Source organism: Salvelinus sp. IW2-2015, linkage group LG6.1, assembly GCF_002910315.2.
Source record: "Salvelinus sp. IW2-2015 linkage group LG6.1, ASM291031v2, whole genome shotgun sequence".
In the NCBI taxonomy this organism is placed as follows: Eukaryota; Metazoa; Chordata; class Actinopteri; order Salmoniformes; family Salmonidae; genus Salvelinus; species Salvelinus sp. IW2-2015.
The window spans coordinates 11,982,529-11,999,552 of record NC_036845.1 but is presented as its reverse complement, the minus strand read 5'-3'; the positions used below and the strand labels follow the sequence as shown (position 1 = coordinate 11,999,552).

The window sequence follows — 17,024 nt, the reverse complement described above, 5'->3', positions numbered from 1 at the left end:
AGCCTCAGTTCACCATTACACACAGACACACACAGACACTTGTGCCAGAGCTCCACTGACCCATATTGCCTCTTAGCCCAACCTCAGACAGAACTTGGACTGTCCCTCAGTGTAACACAGATCTTCACTGACTCAGTCCAACAGTCTCGTGGGACAGTGTCATCTAATATGGACTTCTCACAGACATCAAAATCAATGTACTTAGTGCATTGTTTACTGTTTGTTTATGGTTTACTATGATCTCTTTAAGCCCACCAAAGACCTTGTCTTCTAAATATGTAGTGATAACCATTTACATTTGAGTCATTTATCAGATTCTCTTACGCAAAGTGACTTACAGAAGCAATTAGGGTTAAGTGCCTTGTTCAAGGGCACCTTATCAGACTTTTCAACTAATCGGCTCAGGGATTTCGAACCAGCGATATTTTGTTTACTGGCCCAACGCTCTTAACCACTAGAGTACCTACCTGCAGCCACATTGCTGTAGTATCCTAGTTCAGTTTTATGGGAGTGATTTGCGATATTGCTCTTGGCTTTCCAACTCTATGGACTGTTGCTCCAATGATTGTAAATGAGGATTATATGGACCGTGGCTCCAATGATTAGAAACCAGTATAAAGGATAAGACCAATCTCTGCAAAGATCGGGCATCTGCCATCTCAATCACACACCTCATCTCTGGCCTTTAGGCCTGCTGGGAGATTACCTACTGCTGACCTGCCACAGGAAACTGTCAGAGTCAAGAGGTCAGTGTCAAGTCACTGAACAGTTGAACTGTATAGCCACACACTGATGAGAAACTGTGTGTCTGCAGGGGGAGGAGAACAGCGGGTCATTATGTCATGATTAGGGCCTTGCGTTGGGAGAGGTTCTATTGGGCTCATGGTAAAAGCAAAGCGTGTGTGTGTTTTTGTGTGTGTGTGTGCGTCCGTGTGTATGCGTACCTGCATGTGTGTGTGTGTGTCTCAACTTGAGCATATGTGCACACATACATTTGTGTGAGCTCTCCTGTTGTGTGAACATAATCGCGTTGGCATGGCGACCCTGTCTGTTCGATTCATCTGCGCCAGCTCTCATTGCCATCATCATCTCCATCAGCGGCAGTCAGGAGGCGATGGCCATCCAGGGACTTGCTACCGCGCATACATTTGCATGCTAATCCACACAGATGTTTGCTAATTTCTGATCTCTCCCTGCTGATTGGTTCGTTCGGTGAGTTACAGGATTAAGGGAAATAAATATCTTGGCATAGCTCTGCATAATGATCCGAGGGGTTTTATAACAATGGGTTGGAGGAGTTTGGGGAGGAGGGGATTTTTCCTTCTCATGTAACCTGGCTTACACTTTCTCCTCATGGTGACCTCTATAAAGATCTGTTGGCCAGGTATCAATGCACCAGGATTGGGAACCTTGTAAAACACACCAAATCATACAGTCACTTTTTCACCAAACTTAATCAGTGTTTAATCTAGAAAAACATGTTGCACATTGCAATACATGTTCATTTAAAGTAATTGCCTTTTACAATGAAATGCTCACATCACTTTTGATATGATTCTCTTCTAATTTGTTAAAATACATTTGACTATTACTTAATCCGACCGCTGTTAATTGATAATCACTTAACCGTTTGGTAAACCTGTAGATTTTATATTGGTTGGTCTACTGCAGATTTTGAGATGTACATAATGAAAATGTATGTTTGTTAAGTAGAAACATGTGAAGTATGATATATACTGTACTGCACTATTACCACTATTATGAGTATACTTCACAGTAAATTTAAAATAATCTGACAATGACCAGATCAAAGATATACTGTATGTAATGCATCCCCTATACTGTGAACATATATCCAAAATGAAGTTGCTGGGGTATTTTGCTTTACTAAAATTGCATTGGCCCATACAGTACTGTAATATATGCCATTTACGAAGCAGGTGACAACAGTGAGTCCACACATTTTTGTATGTGACCCCAGTGGGAATCAAACCGACCACCCTGGTGTTGATAGTGCCATGCTCTTAATACTGTAACTGAGCCACACAGGACCACTACAAAACATATGTACAATACAATACTGTAAAACACAAGTGGAAGGTGTATGATCGTCATCTCCGTGTGTGTGTGTGTGTAGTGGGTGTGTGTGTGTGTGTTGTGGTGTGTGTGTGTGGTGTGTTGTGTGTGGTGTGTGTGTGTGTGTGTGTGTGTGGTGTGTGTGTGTGGTGTGTGTGGTGTGTGTGGTGATGGGGAACTGGTTTCATCCCATCTCATTCCATCATCAGGCTAGCTCATACTTTCTATACACATTGTCCAGGTGTAGATATCTGTTATTGTAATGTAGACAGAGATAATGGTTTTCATTGGGTTCAATGTTTATCTCTGATATGTTAGTAAATTAGATTTCTTCCATCTGGTTGCCTTGCCTATGATGTAAGGGCATGAGTGTGGTGTGTGTGTGTGTGTGTGTGTGTGTGTGGTGTGTGTGTGGTGTGTGGTGTGTGTGTGTGTGTGGTGTGTGTGTTGTTGTGTTGTGCTCATTCCATCTCTCACCTGCAGAAGACCCCCATGCCGTCCAGTAGGTAGCACTGGCCTCCGTTGAAGCAGTAGCTGGGCAGTGTGTCGCAGGGGGAGCGGCAGGTTCCATTCTGCTTCACGTAGCCCTGGCGACAGCCACCGGCCCCGTCTGAGCCATCCACGGGTAACGCTGGAGGGGCTGCCGCAGGGCCCTCTGGAGCAGCAGCAGCATCCCCACTGGGCAGCCTCTTGTCTGGGGTGAAGGAGCCGGAACCTGGGGGATCCCTTGGCCTGGAGCGGGATGGAGGCTCGGCAGTTAGCCTCAAGTCGTCATCCCCATCCAAGGTATCAGTAGTGGTACTGTAGGAGTACTCATCAGGGGTGGGCGACGCACCCTCCTCGTACGGCGTGAGGTAGTCGTAGTTGTCTGGCATGGCCCAGGAAGTGGGGTCGCCGCCCTGGAGCTCGTGGGCCAAAGAGGAGGGAGAGGGAGGGGCTAGGTCCAGGCCGCGGCCGCGAGAGGCGGGGTCGAAGAAGTCTACGGTGAGGACGTCCGGGCGAGAGGGGTTAGCGGCGGCGGGGGGAGGGGCAGTGGTGGTGGCTAGATTGGCTACTCCTTCTCGGAAGCGGCGGTCTAGGTCAAAAACGTTGTCTCTGGCGTTCAGCCACGGTGGGTCGGTGTGCTCCTCTTCATCCTCTTCCTCCTCGGGGCCACGGGGGTTGCTAGGCAGAAGGAGCTCTGTCTCTGCTGAGTCGGGGCTGATCCTGGGCGGGGCCACCACCTCCTCCTCGGCTGGCAACACCTCTTCTCCCAGCATGCCGCTGCCCTGCTCCTCTTTGGAGCGGGGCATGCGGCCGGCCCTCTGGGTCACCGTGACGACGGGGCTGACTGAGGCGCTGACCCTGGTCACCTCGATAACAACATCATTCACTTTGGCCGCTTCCTCGACCTTACTGGACAGGGATGTCACGTTGGCTGTGGTGTCCAACTCAGTGACATTGGACCCCAGAGTGTTCCCTGAAAACATACAAGAAAACAATGTTGTCAGGGGTCAGGTCTCATAACCACACACAGCCATGAGTGAATATCCTTTTATCAATCTGTCCACTTAATGTCATTCATAATACAAAACACGGACACAAGAACTAGACCTACTATAAGCGGCAGAGATACAGATGTAGGATCTTAATTTGAGCCAGTTTGCTACGGCATGAAAATAATCCTGCAGCAACAGGAAATGTGAATTATTATGTGGATTAGAAAAAAAAAATGTAGGGGTTGATAGATTTTTCATTAGGGCAAGTCAAGTCTGACATTTTTTAAGTGGAAATTACAAACCTTAGAGGCCTTTTTAAACCTCAGATACACTACAAGTTTGCATTTCCTGCTGTGAGGGAAATTCTCAGCAACAAAAGAGTGGTCAAATTAACATCCTACATCTGTAGTAAACAAACACCAACCGAACAAACTATCAGATGACCAGTGACTTTCTTGCATTGAGGCTTCAGCCAAGAATCCACATACGAGCTGTGTCAATTGAATGACTGAACATATCATGACTCAAGTCCCTAGTCACTGGGCGGTATCTGTCTCCCAAGATGGCTCAGCAGTCCAGCATTACCCTGAGGCTAAAATGCAAAACAAATTAAACCAAGGTGGACTGGCCATATACTTATCCACTGGTCAATTACATTAGCCAAGTGTAGCTCCTTATTTCTCTCCTAAAGCAGCTTTGGCGAACCGCATGGATTATGTGTAATAATTGACTAATGTACTTGAATGGCAAGGAGCTGGGATTAGGGCTTATGGTTTGGGGTTTAGGGGCTCCGGGGCTCCCTGTGGGAGGTGGAGTGATCTGGAGACGGTCATATGGCATCTTCACCCTGCAGTCTCACAGAGAGCAGCGCTGAGAGAAACACAGGAGACACACTACTTGAACCAGACACACACGTCGTTCAGAGAAAGAGTGTTGGATTTACTTGTCAGTAAGAGACCAACATGTTTTCTTTCACAGAAATGGCATCATCATATTTAATAAGCGCTATGCCATTTGTGACGTGGTGTCTAGGTTTCAGCGTGGTGTCCAGCAAAAAAACATTCACGCCCACACAAACCAATATCTCATATCAAACAATATAACAATTTCTTAATAAAAAGTGGTGCATGACAACCAAATAACTCACAAAGCTTCAACAAAACCAGGTGTTGTTATACTAGCATTATTTGTAGGAAATATACAGTAGTCCAATAGAGTATTACATTACTAAGCAGATAAAGTTAATGGGTAGAATCCTGGGCTTATTTCTGCTGTAGTTAGAGAAACAGAGGCTTTTGAAATGAGGATGAATTTTGGGTTAATCCATCCACCAGATACACTCATTCTGCTACTCACACTGCTGTTAAAGACATCATCTGACATTCTGAGTAGCGTCGCTTCTGCCAAAACCCCTATGGACCGCCACGCTTACACACATATTCAGGGAATATACTTTAAAGGGAATATACAGTACACGCACACACACACACAGACACAGAGATGCACGGACACACACACACACACACACACAGAGAGACACACGGACACACACACACAGAGAGACGCACGGACACACACACACACAGATGCACGGACACACACACACACACAGAGACGCACGGACACACACACACAGATGCACGGACACACACACACACACACACACACACACACACACACACACAGATGCACGGACACACACACACACACACACACACACACACAGAGACGCACGGACACACACACAGAGACGCACGGACACACACGGGCATTCCCTCAGTAAGTGATGGACTCTACAGGGAACAGAACAGGCTAGCTAACTCTGCGTGAGTAGTCCCCAGGGGAAAAGGCTACTCAACAGACAGCTCCCTCCGACGGTAAAGAGACACTTTAGTCACACTTCTGTGTTTGTTCAGCTCTAACAATCACTCAGTCACTTTACGTCTTTAATAGTTGTATGTCTGGAAAACAAACAGAGACAGAAAGTAACGTTCCAAAGACAAGGTCTGTCTCATTGTTTCTGTCAAAATGGCCAAACAGTAACCTTGGCTGAGTCTGGGTTTCCTGTTGTTTTCACCATCAACATCTATATCAGTATCATTCAAAGTATGGCCAGTGTAGTGGGCTAACAGCCTTAGAAATATTGTTGTACTACATTGGGCATCAACTCTTTCATGAAGTAAAACATTCCATACATGTGGTTCTCTCTTGTAAAAGGTCATATAATCACCATATAAGCAATGTCATATCATGGAGAATCATAGGCTGTCCAAAATTCGAATCTTCAAGCGATTACTTAAAGGTAAAACTAAATCATTTTCAAAGGCTTCTTAAAACATTTTACTGCAGTGGGCTAAATCAGGGTCACACAGAGTGTTACTTGGTAGTCTTAAACAAATCTACTATGAAACAAAAGTATACACCTCACACACGTGGTTATGGGCTTAAAGAAAAGAAGACACCTGTACAATGTCAGATATAGAGTTGAAATGTATTACATTTGAGTTTGCATACCAATATAACACTTTATATACTGTACATCACAGAAGACTGAAATATAACAAAACCATTTGACATAGAAACACCGGATTTTCAGCAGTTTAAAAAAAATAATGTTAATTAATTATGAAATTACAAAAAATATTAATAACATTCCACCCATGAGGCCACTAGGGGGCGATTTGGTTATTTGACTGCAGGAAAGGTTATTAATCACTCATCTACGTAGAGACACACTCTCTCTCTCTCTCAAACCCTTCTGTTTCTCTCTCTGTCTGTCTGTCTCTCTCTCTCTAGGGAGGACACCAGTGGTGCTCCTGAAGAGCCGCTCTATTGGAGGCAGCAGTGTGTCTGTCTGCCAGAGAGCTTTGCTGATTCTCTGAAGTGAGTTTCAATTAAAAATGTATCCTCACATAGTCTTGTTAGCCTAATTGGATTAACAAGGAGACTTTTGACAGGCCGCTGATTTCGCTGGGCACCACCGGCCAGGAGTAGGGTTGTAAAATCCCGTTAACTTCTAATACATTCCCTGGTTTTACAGAAATCCTGGTTGGAGATTTCCAGATTCCGGGAATCCTCCAACCGGGATATGGGGAAAACCAGGGCATTTATTGAAAGTTCACTAAATTTCACAGCCTTAGCCAAGACCCATAGATAGAGAACCACTGTGAACAGCAGGCCCGTATCTCCCACTGGTACACAGCTATCTCCTCATCACCTGACCAAGCCACAAATAAAGGCTTTTGATTCAATAAACAAAACTTAAGTTTAGTCATAGAGACTTCTGCTCACAGGCAGGGAGAGTGGGCCTGGCCGTATATGTGCGGCTGTTTCTGAAGTCAAACTAGAACACATGAAGGCACTTACACCATTCTTGGAGTTACTTGAGTTGAGGTTTCCAATGAAAGACTTGTATACACCAGAGACAAATAGCAGTCTCATTCTCTTGAAACAATGTGAAGACACTGATTTGATAAATCCAGTTGCAAGGCGAGACTACTAATACCTGTCTAAAAATACTTCATATTGCATTTGAGACTGTTTATGATCAAGCAAAGTTTTAGGAGATCAGAGAACAGAAAATCTGCATGTGTTATCTTAAAAACGTTATTTGAGGTAGAAAAACAACGCTGAAAATGCAGTGTAATTTTGTGTAAATCATAGATTTGATGTCAAAGGGAGACTTGTGTGAGATTGAGGAAGGTGACTTACCTATTCAGTATGAGTAACCATACATCCTGAACACCAACCCAATCCCAGCCAACAAGCTACACTGTGCCCACTATGACACAGAGCCTGTCCAACAAAACGGACATTAGATCCACAGGTGGCAGCCTGGCATGATGCCACAATGGCCTGAACGGGGATTGCCAGGGTAGGGTCAGGGTAGGGCCAGGGTAGGGTCAGATCCCTGTTTAGTCCTGGTCTTCTCACCGTTCCTGGCCTCCACTGCTGATTGTCCCCCTGGCCCAGATGGAATGAGGCTCACGGGGGCCACAGCGGACCCCTGGCCAAGGGCTGTTGGAGAGCAGTGTGTGGCGGCCTGGGAGGGTGGGGGGTGGATAAAGTGGTCTTTGTGCTACCCTTTCAGACGGGACTGTCAGACAGTGTTACATAAGGAACCCCCTCACTCCTTAAAGAGTATTCTGAGGTGTTTGGGGGGTATGGGGGGGGGGGGGGGGGGGAGGGAAAAGCTATTCCCCAGTGTACCTTAGGGACTCCCAAAGCCACAGTATAACGAGAATCGGCTTGCCATTTCGCAACAGAGCATCGGGCTCGGAGGGTGGGGGGGGGGGGGGGGGGGGGGGGGGGTAATGAGAGGTATTTGGCATTGCCAGGGACAACAGGGTTGGTGTTGGCTAGCTGCCCAATCTTTTGTTTCCTGGTTAGTTGGGATGCGTTGCCTACCTCCAAATGAAACGGGGGATTGTGATTGGCTATGACAGACTGGCTATGACAGTAAAGAGGACGGGGATTGGTTGTGACAGATTTGAGCTCCCAGGCAGTGTCTGCTGACCCAGACAGAAGGATATAGGGGTGAAGGGTCAGAGGTAAGGGTGGCCAGAGCAGTGAGATAAAGTACAGCACAGCTGGCTGTAGCTTCAAATAAATATATCTGTTTATATGTCTCTGGGAAAGACAGGGAGGGAAAGAGAGGAAGGGAAAGAGAGGGAGGGAGGAAGGAAAAGAGAGGGAGGGAAAGAGAGAAAGCAGTTGAGAGCAGAGGGAGACACTAGGAGAGTAAGCGAGAGAGAGTATGGAGATGCCAAGAGTGAGAGTGTGAGATAGGAGGATGGTGAAGTGAAAAAGATGAGCAGACGGAATGGCAGTTAGGTGCGCATGAGAGAGAGAGAGAGATGAACAGCAAAGGATGATAGTCAAGTGAAAAGGATTATGAGGTTGTGTGTGAGAGAGAGAGTGAGTCTGACTGATCACTCGTTTCCATTGATTGTACAGTGAGCTCCCTCTAAACAATCCTCAAGAGAGAACCTTCATACTGTATATAGACACACACATACACACATATGCGCGCGTCTAACACACACACACTATATAACCATTATGAATAATGCATTAACCTTTTTCTCTTTACTCAACACCACTCATTAATATCTATGAAAGTGGATATGCATGGGTCTGCATTCAGCCTTAATTGAATACCCCTGCATTGATTTCCACCTACCACTCTGCTACTCTCTCCATCTCTCTCTCTCTCTCCTTCTCCCTCTCTCTCTCTCCTTCTCTCTCTCTATACCTTCCTCCCTCCATCACATAAAACCTTTCATTTCTGTGCTCAACAGGTGGCAGGCTGGAGGAGGGATGGGTTGCCATGGCAACAGTCTTGCCCTCACTGTGCAGAGAGAGAGTGGATGCAGCGTTGCTAACCTAACAGATCTGCACACAAACACACGCACGCACGCACACAATACAAGGACAAAACGCTAACACTCACATTTTCAGACATCAATATTAAGTGCGTAAGAACAAAGGGTGTGTGTGCAGGTGTGTGGTTTACAGAAGACTTGCTATTTGTGTGTGCCTGGTCGTGTGTGTGCGTGTGTGTTATCAAAATGCAGAACAGGGAGCCTGTCCTCTCTAAGCATGCCCCTCCGGTGTCCATACTCCATACACTACTCCTTTACCTTCCTGCTTTCACCTGATTGGTTCAAGCCAGTGGTTCCCAACCAGAGATACTAGGACCCCTGGGGTACTTGGCCTATCCATAGGGGGTACTTGAGACTCATGATACCACAAAATGCCCATGAGGGGGTACCACAGGGGTACTCCGGGCAGAGCTAAATTCAGTAACCAAAAAAGGTTGGGAACCACTGATTTAAGTGATTAGCCTAATTAAAAATCAAGGATTCGATCAACTCCCCGCTTTCAAAGGCATCCAGGGATCATACAGACCACATGAATCCAGCGATCAGTAAGATTATTGTCTTTCTCTTTTTCTTTCATTTGTTCTTTCTTTCTTGGTTCAGCTGAATGTGGTTGTGGTGGATTTCTTTATTAATATAATAATATATGTCATTTGGCAGACACTTTTATCCAAAGTGACTTACAGTCATGCATTTTACATATGGGTGGTTCAGGGAATTGAACCCACAACCCTGGCGATGCAAGTGCCATGCTCTTACCAACTGAGCTACAGAGGACCACCTCTTTGACAGGGGGAGGTAGGGGAATGACTGCTAATTGGACAGGGCTCAACTATGGAAGCCGTCTCGGTGATGTAATACGCTCCGCTCGCATTGCAGAGCACGGTTCGCTTTGAGGAGACTAGATGTGCGCTGACACATTAGGAGGCGCGTGCACTGACATGAACTCGCTGACACGCACACAGACTACTAGAACGTACAAGAACACAAAGATGCACATTCTTTCTTAACACTATCACAACCTATGGGAATGCTCACACACACGTTTAAACGGCTGGCCAGGTCAAGCCAACCGACACCTATGTTAATGGTCCCCTGCTGGCAACTGGAGGCAGAAACTTGGAGCAGGGGGGTGCAGGTGGTAGGACAGAGAGAACGGGATAACACTATTTTGTCTTCTTCTCTCCGTGCTTCTCCTCTGATGATGAGATGCAAGGTCACCCCACAATCCCCCTGAAGCAACACGGAGAGGAGCTGCTTGGGAAGGAGGGTGTGCCTAAAGCGGGTTTCATGTTACACATGCAGAGGCGTCTTTGCGCTGAGCAAGCCATTGTTTGAGATGGAAGGAGGTGGAGTGCAGCATGTGAGGTGCTGGGRGGTTGAGGTCATCCACCCAAGGTTCTAATGATTTCAGCTCTCCAATGGTGATGTGTCCAACCTAGCAGTGAACAAAGCTCATTGTATGACTAATGTGAAATGAGTAATGTATACTCCTGGGACTAGAGAAAGGAGGGTTGGGACTACACCCATTGGCAGGTGTTTTCTAATGAGCAGACCAATGTAAGAAGGATATGTAGGTAGACTGTTCTAGCATGTGGCATATCTAACCTGGGTCACATTTACCATTACACAGAGCACATACCACAGTGGCATCATACAGAACACACAGAGAGAGAGAGAGAGAGAGAGAGAGAGAGAGAGAGAGAGAGAGAGAGAGAGAGAGATGTGCACTATTTCTCCAATTTACTTTATATTGATTTTAAAATGACTGTTATGATCTAAATTTGTTTTTTCCCCTAAAATGATATAAAAAAAGGCTGGGAGGGATTGGCTTGCAGATTAACACACTGCGCTTCAAAGATAATCTGTCCGCGGCAGATGTGTGTCAGCAGGCCAGAGGAGAGCAGAGGAAAGGAGGGAGAGGCAGGCAGGATGGAGGGAGAGGCAGGCAGGAGGGAGGGAGAGGCAGGCAGGAGGGAGGGAGAGGCAGGCAGGAGGGAGGGAGAGGCAGGCAGGCGGGCTGGGAGGCCGACCTTCCCAGCGTCCATCATTCCCAGAGTCCATCACCATGCTGGCCCCAGGGACATAAATCCTGGAAATGTGGCTGAGCCTTGACTACCATTACCCCCTCCAACACCCGTCCAAACCTGCTCACACGGCCATCATTCTGAGTGGGGGAGGGGGGGTGCCTCCACATCCCTCACTACTACCCCCTAACCATCTCTTCACTTCACTATGGAAGACTGAAAATGCCACCAAGAAGAGGAGCCCTGACATGTAATTAACTGTCATTGTTAGGGACACCGTTCTTTGGTCACCACAGTGTTCACAGTAGAAGGAGCAGGTTGTGCCACTGCCACAGCCCACCGGTGAAGCAAGAAAATTAGGGGGATGATGGAGGGCTCACCCTCCCTACAGGAGTATTAAAAGCCTAGTTCACAAATTTTGTGGAACTAATGTTTAAATTGTATTTTTATCAGAGGGTGCTGCACCCTCAGCCCCCCTACTTTCCTGCCGCTATCATTGTATATATTTGGCATGGCTGATGTTATATTAAATATTCACCCATTTAATCAGGGCATTTTGACCTTGTTTGAGCATGTCTTGGCGCATTGGTACCGTCTTCAGTGCCCTGTTGCTGGGCGGTGATGGGCATAAACTGATCTTCTTTTTGCCGGTTGGACAATAGCGCACCAACCCGGACCAGTCTCCAGAGGCTACACAGACGTTTTTTTTTATACTGACACATGGATAAGTAAATATAGCCTAACATCCCATCCTTCCGCAGACTACATTGCCTGTAAGTAGGGTACCAATTCACGCTCCCGTTCCTACAATCACTGGACATCATCCTCCCATCCAAGCGGAAGTGGCCAAACATAAAATCTAATGGTAATGGCGACCGAGTAAGGACATTTAAATAAAAATGAATCGACTAAATTAGGTAGCCTATATCCCCATGATGTCACATTGATTCTATCCCTGGGCTATTCATAGCCAACAACATTATTAATATGTAAGAAGTGCTGTGATTCAGCATGAGACAAATGAGGAAAGAGAGTTTTCAGTGTCTTTTCATGTTTTCTATAAAAGCCAAGGCGCGCTGTATCAGAATGTCTGTTCAGAGTGGTTGATGAATAATGCAACAGGGACTCCGACCGTAATCCTGCCTTTGTGTCGCCTGGCTCCATCATTGCCATAGTGACAGCAGCAGCCTCGGGGGTGCAGTCCTAGCGCATCGGCTCGCCACTATTACCCGGTAACACCGATACAGAGAGTGGGTCATTGCTGAAAGGCAATTGTGCCATCCGGCTCTCCAAAAACCAATACAACCTCCGTGCAATTGCCACTCTTTGGAATTGACACATTGCCCCACAATATCCCACCCAGAATGTCATCTCATAACCCAAATAAAATATTGGTTTGGCAAAGATAACCTATGGTGCAGTGCTTAATGACACTATTCTGAGAGTGAGCGCATGACCAGTCGGCTCCAGTCTACAATAGAAGGCTCACTGGTCCCCTTTGTTGGACTGACTCTCTGTGCAAGTGTGTTTAGTCACTGGTTTCACCGTGGTCAGCCTATCACACGCATGCGAGGGAAAACAGAGAGACAACCCATGCTTTCTTGTGAGTCAAAAATGATATGATTTCTTACCATGTACAAAGAGGGGAATCAAGTGTAGAACCAGAATGCTTGACAGCAGCAGTAGCCTCCAGCATCCCCTGCAAAACCTCGCTTCCTTTCCGTTCATGCTTGCGTGTGATAATTGCCAGAAAATCTGATGAAAATCCCTCTGAAAATGAAGTGTTCAAAATTGAATTAATCCGAATAGTAAATATTTTGATTTGATTTGTGCCCCCTATCCACGTTAGACTCCTGCCTCCCTGCGCTTCTCCATAGTAACTTCGTCTTGAGTGGTGTGCTCGTATTTACTTCTCCCGCTTCTTCAATTAACCACAGTTCAATCATTCAAGGCCCCGTCGGCACCGAATATCGGCCAGACGGAGACCTCGCACAGCCAAGGATGGACGTTCCGTACTGGAGCTGAGTTGAGCGCAAGCGAAAGCTGCGGCTCCGTTTGTCTTTGATTAGAGCGATGGCACTTCACCATAGGACGACAGGCGACGCTCCGCGGAATGTGATGCTATCGGCACTGCTCTCACCATATGGGAAGGGGAAAGGATTGTTGCTGCCCCCCTCCTCCCGTCTCCTACTCCTACCCCTCCTCTTCCCAAGACTTTTTCCCTTTCAATAATTTGGACCAATTTGCTATTCAACTGAGACTATTGGATTTTGCCAGTGCACACACTCAGCTCGGCATTTCAGCAGCCTTTTAAACACAATTTATCAACGGAGACTTAAAATAAAAATTATAATAATTCTGCGTGAGTGCGCAGGCGTATGCTTATTTTCCACTGTCAAATGTTTCAAGCATTTCCCTGAAGATATTGATGCTTTGGCCAAATGTTTGAATAAATCAAGTTAAATATAAATCATGGGTTTTAAGCACTGTGCTCAAACTTCTATTCGGTGCATGGGCCACATGCCACATAACAGTTGGATGAGAGGGAGATTTAAAGTAAAGTTGGGTTTTAATGCTTTAGAAACAACATGTTTTGGTTAATTGTTTGTTCGGATAAAGAAACAAAGAGCAGAGAGGGGGCGGGGTGTGAGAGACATTGGGATGCAGTGATGAATGCACGAGGAGGGCCCAGGGTACTGACGGTGGGGGTCCCATACATTCTTTCACAAGCTACCAGCTCTCACAGTCTCAGGTCAGAATTAGGCTACATGTTCATCCATGTTTGTCAAACGAGAAATTTCAAGGTGTTTTAAGTTTAGGCATTAACTCTGGATTTTTACGGTTAGGGTTAAGTTGAGGCATTAAATTGATTTTTACGGTTAGGGTTAAGTTCAAATTCTTAAAATTAGGCATTAACTCTGAATGGATAGGCTTAAAACAATAATATCAGAAACAACTTTCTATTGCTTGATTCCAACATGCAACCTTTGGAATCAGAGGCAGATGCTTGAAGCTAATTAACAGTGCTCACTGTTGCCCCTAGTGGGCATTTTACACTTCATTCGACGTTCTCAGACATGGATGGACTTAGAATACTGACTTGTATCACGGGTGACCTGGCTGGCCACAAGACCATGGAGGATGACCATGGAAGAAGAGGGGAAGTAGTCCCTGCAGCGGGCTTTTATGTTGTGTGTGTGTGCGTGTTTTTGTGAGCATGCGAATGCTTGCCCGCATGTGTGTGTGTGTGTGTGTGTGTTACAAGTTAATACAAAATAATAAAAAAATTGGAAAATGCTACATTTGTTAAATGAATTGTGAAAAGTAAGTCAATTAGAAATGCAGTGTGAAACAAATGAATAATTGACTGTCCTATTTCAAATTAGACTATTCAACGTTTTCACGTAGGCAGGGTTCAGCTAAATTAAGGATGGTACTCACACATCCTACCTCTCCAACACACCTGACGATGATCGCTTTGCCTTCCTGTGAGGGCTTTGTGTGTGTTTGTGTGTATATGTGCGTGCTCGCACCCTGCAGATTGCCTCAAGCAGTTTGCAGCCCTCCTGCCTACCAATACACCTCTTTGGGGGAACGGAACGGAACGGGACGGGACGGGACAGACAGACAGACAGACAGACAGACAGACAGACAGACAGACAGACAGACAGACAGGACATTCTCTCCTCAATGGACTTTGCTGAGATCTTCAAATCATCTATCAGAACTATCCTTCACCAACTGTTCTCATAGTTTGCAGTCTCCATGCTTTTTAAACACATTAGAGACTTTGTTAGTATCCTCTGAGTGACTCCTTCTTCTGAGTGACTGTGTATATATAACATTTTTAGATGGGGTCAATTAGTTCAGAGCGACTTGACTTTCACTACCCCCTCTACTCACACGATAACCCCCTTTATTTGCCCTTAAGAAATGCACCCACCCGGAGCTGAATCAGCCATTTGACTATGTGCGAGTCAGGTTGATTGGTTAGAAGAGGGGATTCCCCCAATGTCCAAATAGACCCCCCTAAACCACCTCACCCCAGATCTGTCTCTGGGCGTCATGTACTCATTTTGGGGTTAATGCCTCTTACAGCTTTCATGTCTGCTCTAACCAGGGCTGTTGTTATGACAGTCTCACCAATCGGTTTAATTTTGAACACGGGGCCGTCAACAACATTGGGATTAGACATAAATCCTCACTCTCCTCTCCCCAAAAATATGACTGACCCCCCCACCTCAGGGGAAGAATTAATATCCGGTTGCGGTGACACAGGGTTACTGGGTACAGGCAGGCATGCACGCACACAACAACAAAACAAACAATGTAACAATTAGGCAGTTTCTCAGACACCCTGGGGCAAGACTGAGGTCATCGTAGGTCAGACTGGAAAGGTGGGAGGTTCAAAGGTCATACCTACCCATCTAACCAAAAAAGAAAGACTGGGACTTTGGGATTTTCCCCTCTGATTCCCATTTTCTTCAATGTTCTAGGAACACCTCCCTTCAGCTCTGTTGTTGGGATGTTCTCAGAATGTTTCTAAAGCTATTGTAGATTATACCGTTGACAAACAGACATTAGACCGTTATCCCTAACCTTTAACTAAGAAACACTGCAAGATGTTTGCTGTGGGTAACATATCCTGTGTCAGGTATGAACATGATAAAGTAAGATTGGAGAAGAGTTTAACAGATGACCCCAGGTCATTCAATGACCAACATCACTGTATATACTTATTAATAATATCTCATTATGGTTTCATTATTACAGCTGTGTGGCAGATAGTGCTAATGAGGCCAGACAATGACCTTTTAGGCTGCTTCTCTTCTGAATTCCAGCTATACATGCCCAGTGAACACGCTCACGTGGGAGTTTGAGACAGAGGGAGAGACAGTGTGCGTGTGGGGGGCGGTGGGGGTGTCTGTGTGTGTATCTGTGTGTGCACTTACTCGTAGTCGTGTGTGTGGTGTGGCATGAGGTCTTTATCAATGAATGGAGAAGAGTCTCAGTGGTTATTTTTCCTGGATGAGATACATGGTAACATGCATGGTACTTCTGGTTGTGACATGCATACGAGTCATACAATGCATATTCGGATAGACAGACACGCACAGATTTTATTTTACAGATCCATGTTCCAGATGTATTTTACAATCCACTTCCAGTCCAGTTAAAACACATACTGCCACAGCCTTCCCTTTTTCTCCATCCCTCTTTGTCCTCCTCCTCCCTCCTCCCACCTCCTTTCCGTTGCCGTCTGAGCAGTGTTGCTATTCCTAGTGCCGGGTTGGGCTTTGGGGAACACAAGCTGACATGCTGCTAACCAGAGCAGAACTAAACTGTTTGTGCACCCCCTTTTAAACCAACCTCCCGTCCCCAAAAAACCCGTCCCCCTTCGCTTAAACCCCAAACATAACACGTTGCACTGGCCGCCAATCATCCAAACCAATGTCCCCCTCCTCCATACGTACTGTACATAAGCTTCAGCCTCACCCGTTCCAATCACCCCCCCTCCCCTCCCCTCTCCCTGCACCCAGTGCACCCAGCAGCAACATTTTCCTCATCCTTCTCTCTCTCGCACGCTCTCTCTCTTCCTCCCTCCTCCGGCAGAAAAGCTTCAATAATTTGCAAGAGCATTTGTTACTATGTACATAGCCAAGGCTAACCACCCACTCACAGGCTCCAGAAACTAAGACGGGAGTATACAAGAATGGTCTAATACACAGATGGAAAAAACACACACACACAACACACACACATTAACAAACTGACTTCTCTTTTTTTCTTTGTTAACCAGACATTCCCTGGACCAGTTTTCCTCTCTGCAAATTTACCAGTGTCAAAATAAAGCACAGCCTGGCACGTGTCAATATTTGATCGCCTCTCGTACGTCAATTCCAGTAAACCATTGAGATCAATTTAGCAACATTGGCTCCAATGAGACTGGTGGATGTTAGGCTGATGGAAATGGCACACGGTTAATGTCTGCACGAACCAGTTAGCCGAGGCCAATGACCAATATGAGAGTGAGAGTTGAGAGGGACTGGCTACTCATGATT

At 46.0% G+C, this 17,024-nt stretch overlaps 1 protein-coding gene across 4 annotated transcripts in view; it reads right to left on the bottom strand.

Annotated features, from left to right (window-relative positions):
• cspg5a (chondroitin sulfate proteoglycan 5a) overlaps positions 1-13,101 on the bottom strand; it is a 29,374-nt gene extending 16,273 nt beyond the window's left edge. For all 4 annotated transcript variants that reach the window (XM_023989081.2, XM_023989083.2, XM_023989082.2 and 1 more), the window contains exons 1-2: positions 12,594-13,101; positions 2,554-3,535 (exon numbers count right to left, since the gene is read on the bottom strand). In XM_023989081.2, coding sequence (XP_023844849.1) covers positions 2,554-3,535; positions 12,594-12,690 — 1,079 coding nt within the window. In that variant the 5' untranslated portion in view covers positions 12,691-13,101. The remainder of the gene's footprint in view (positions 1-2,553; positions 3,536-12,593) is intronic.
• Positions 13,102-17,024: the final 3,923 nt, after the last annotated feature.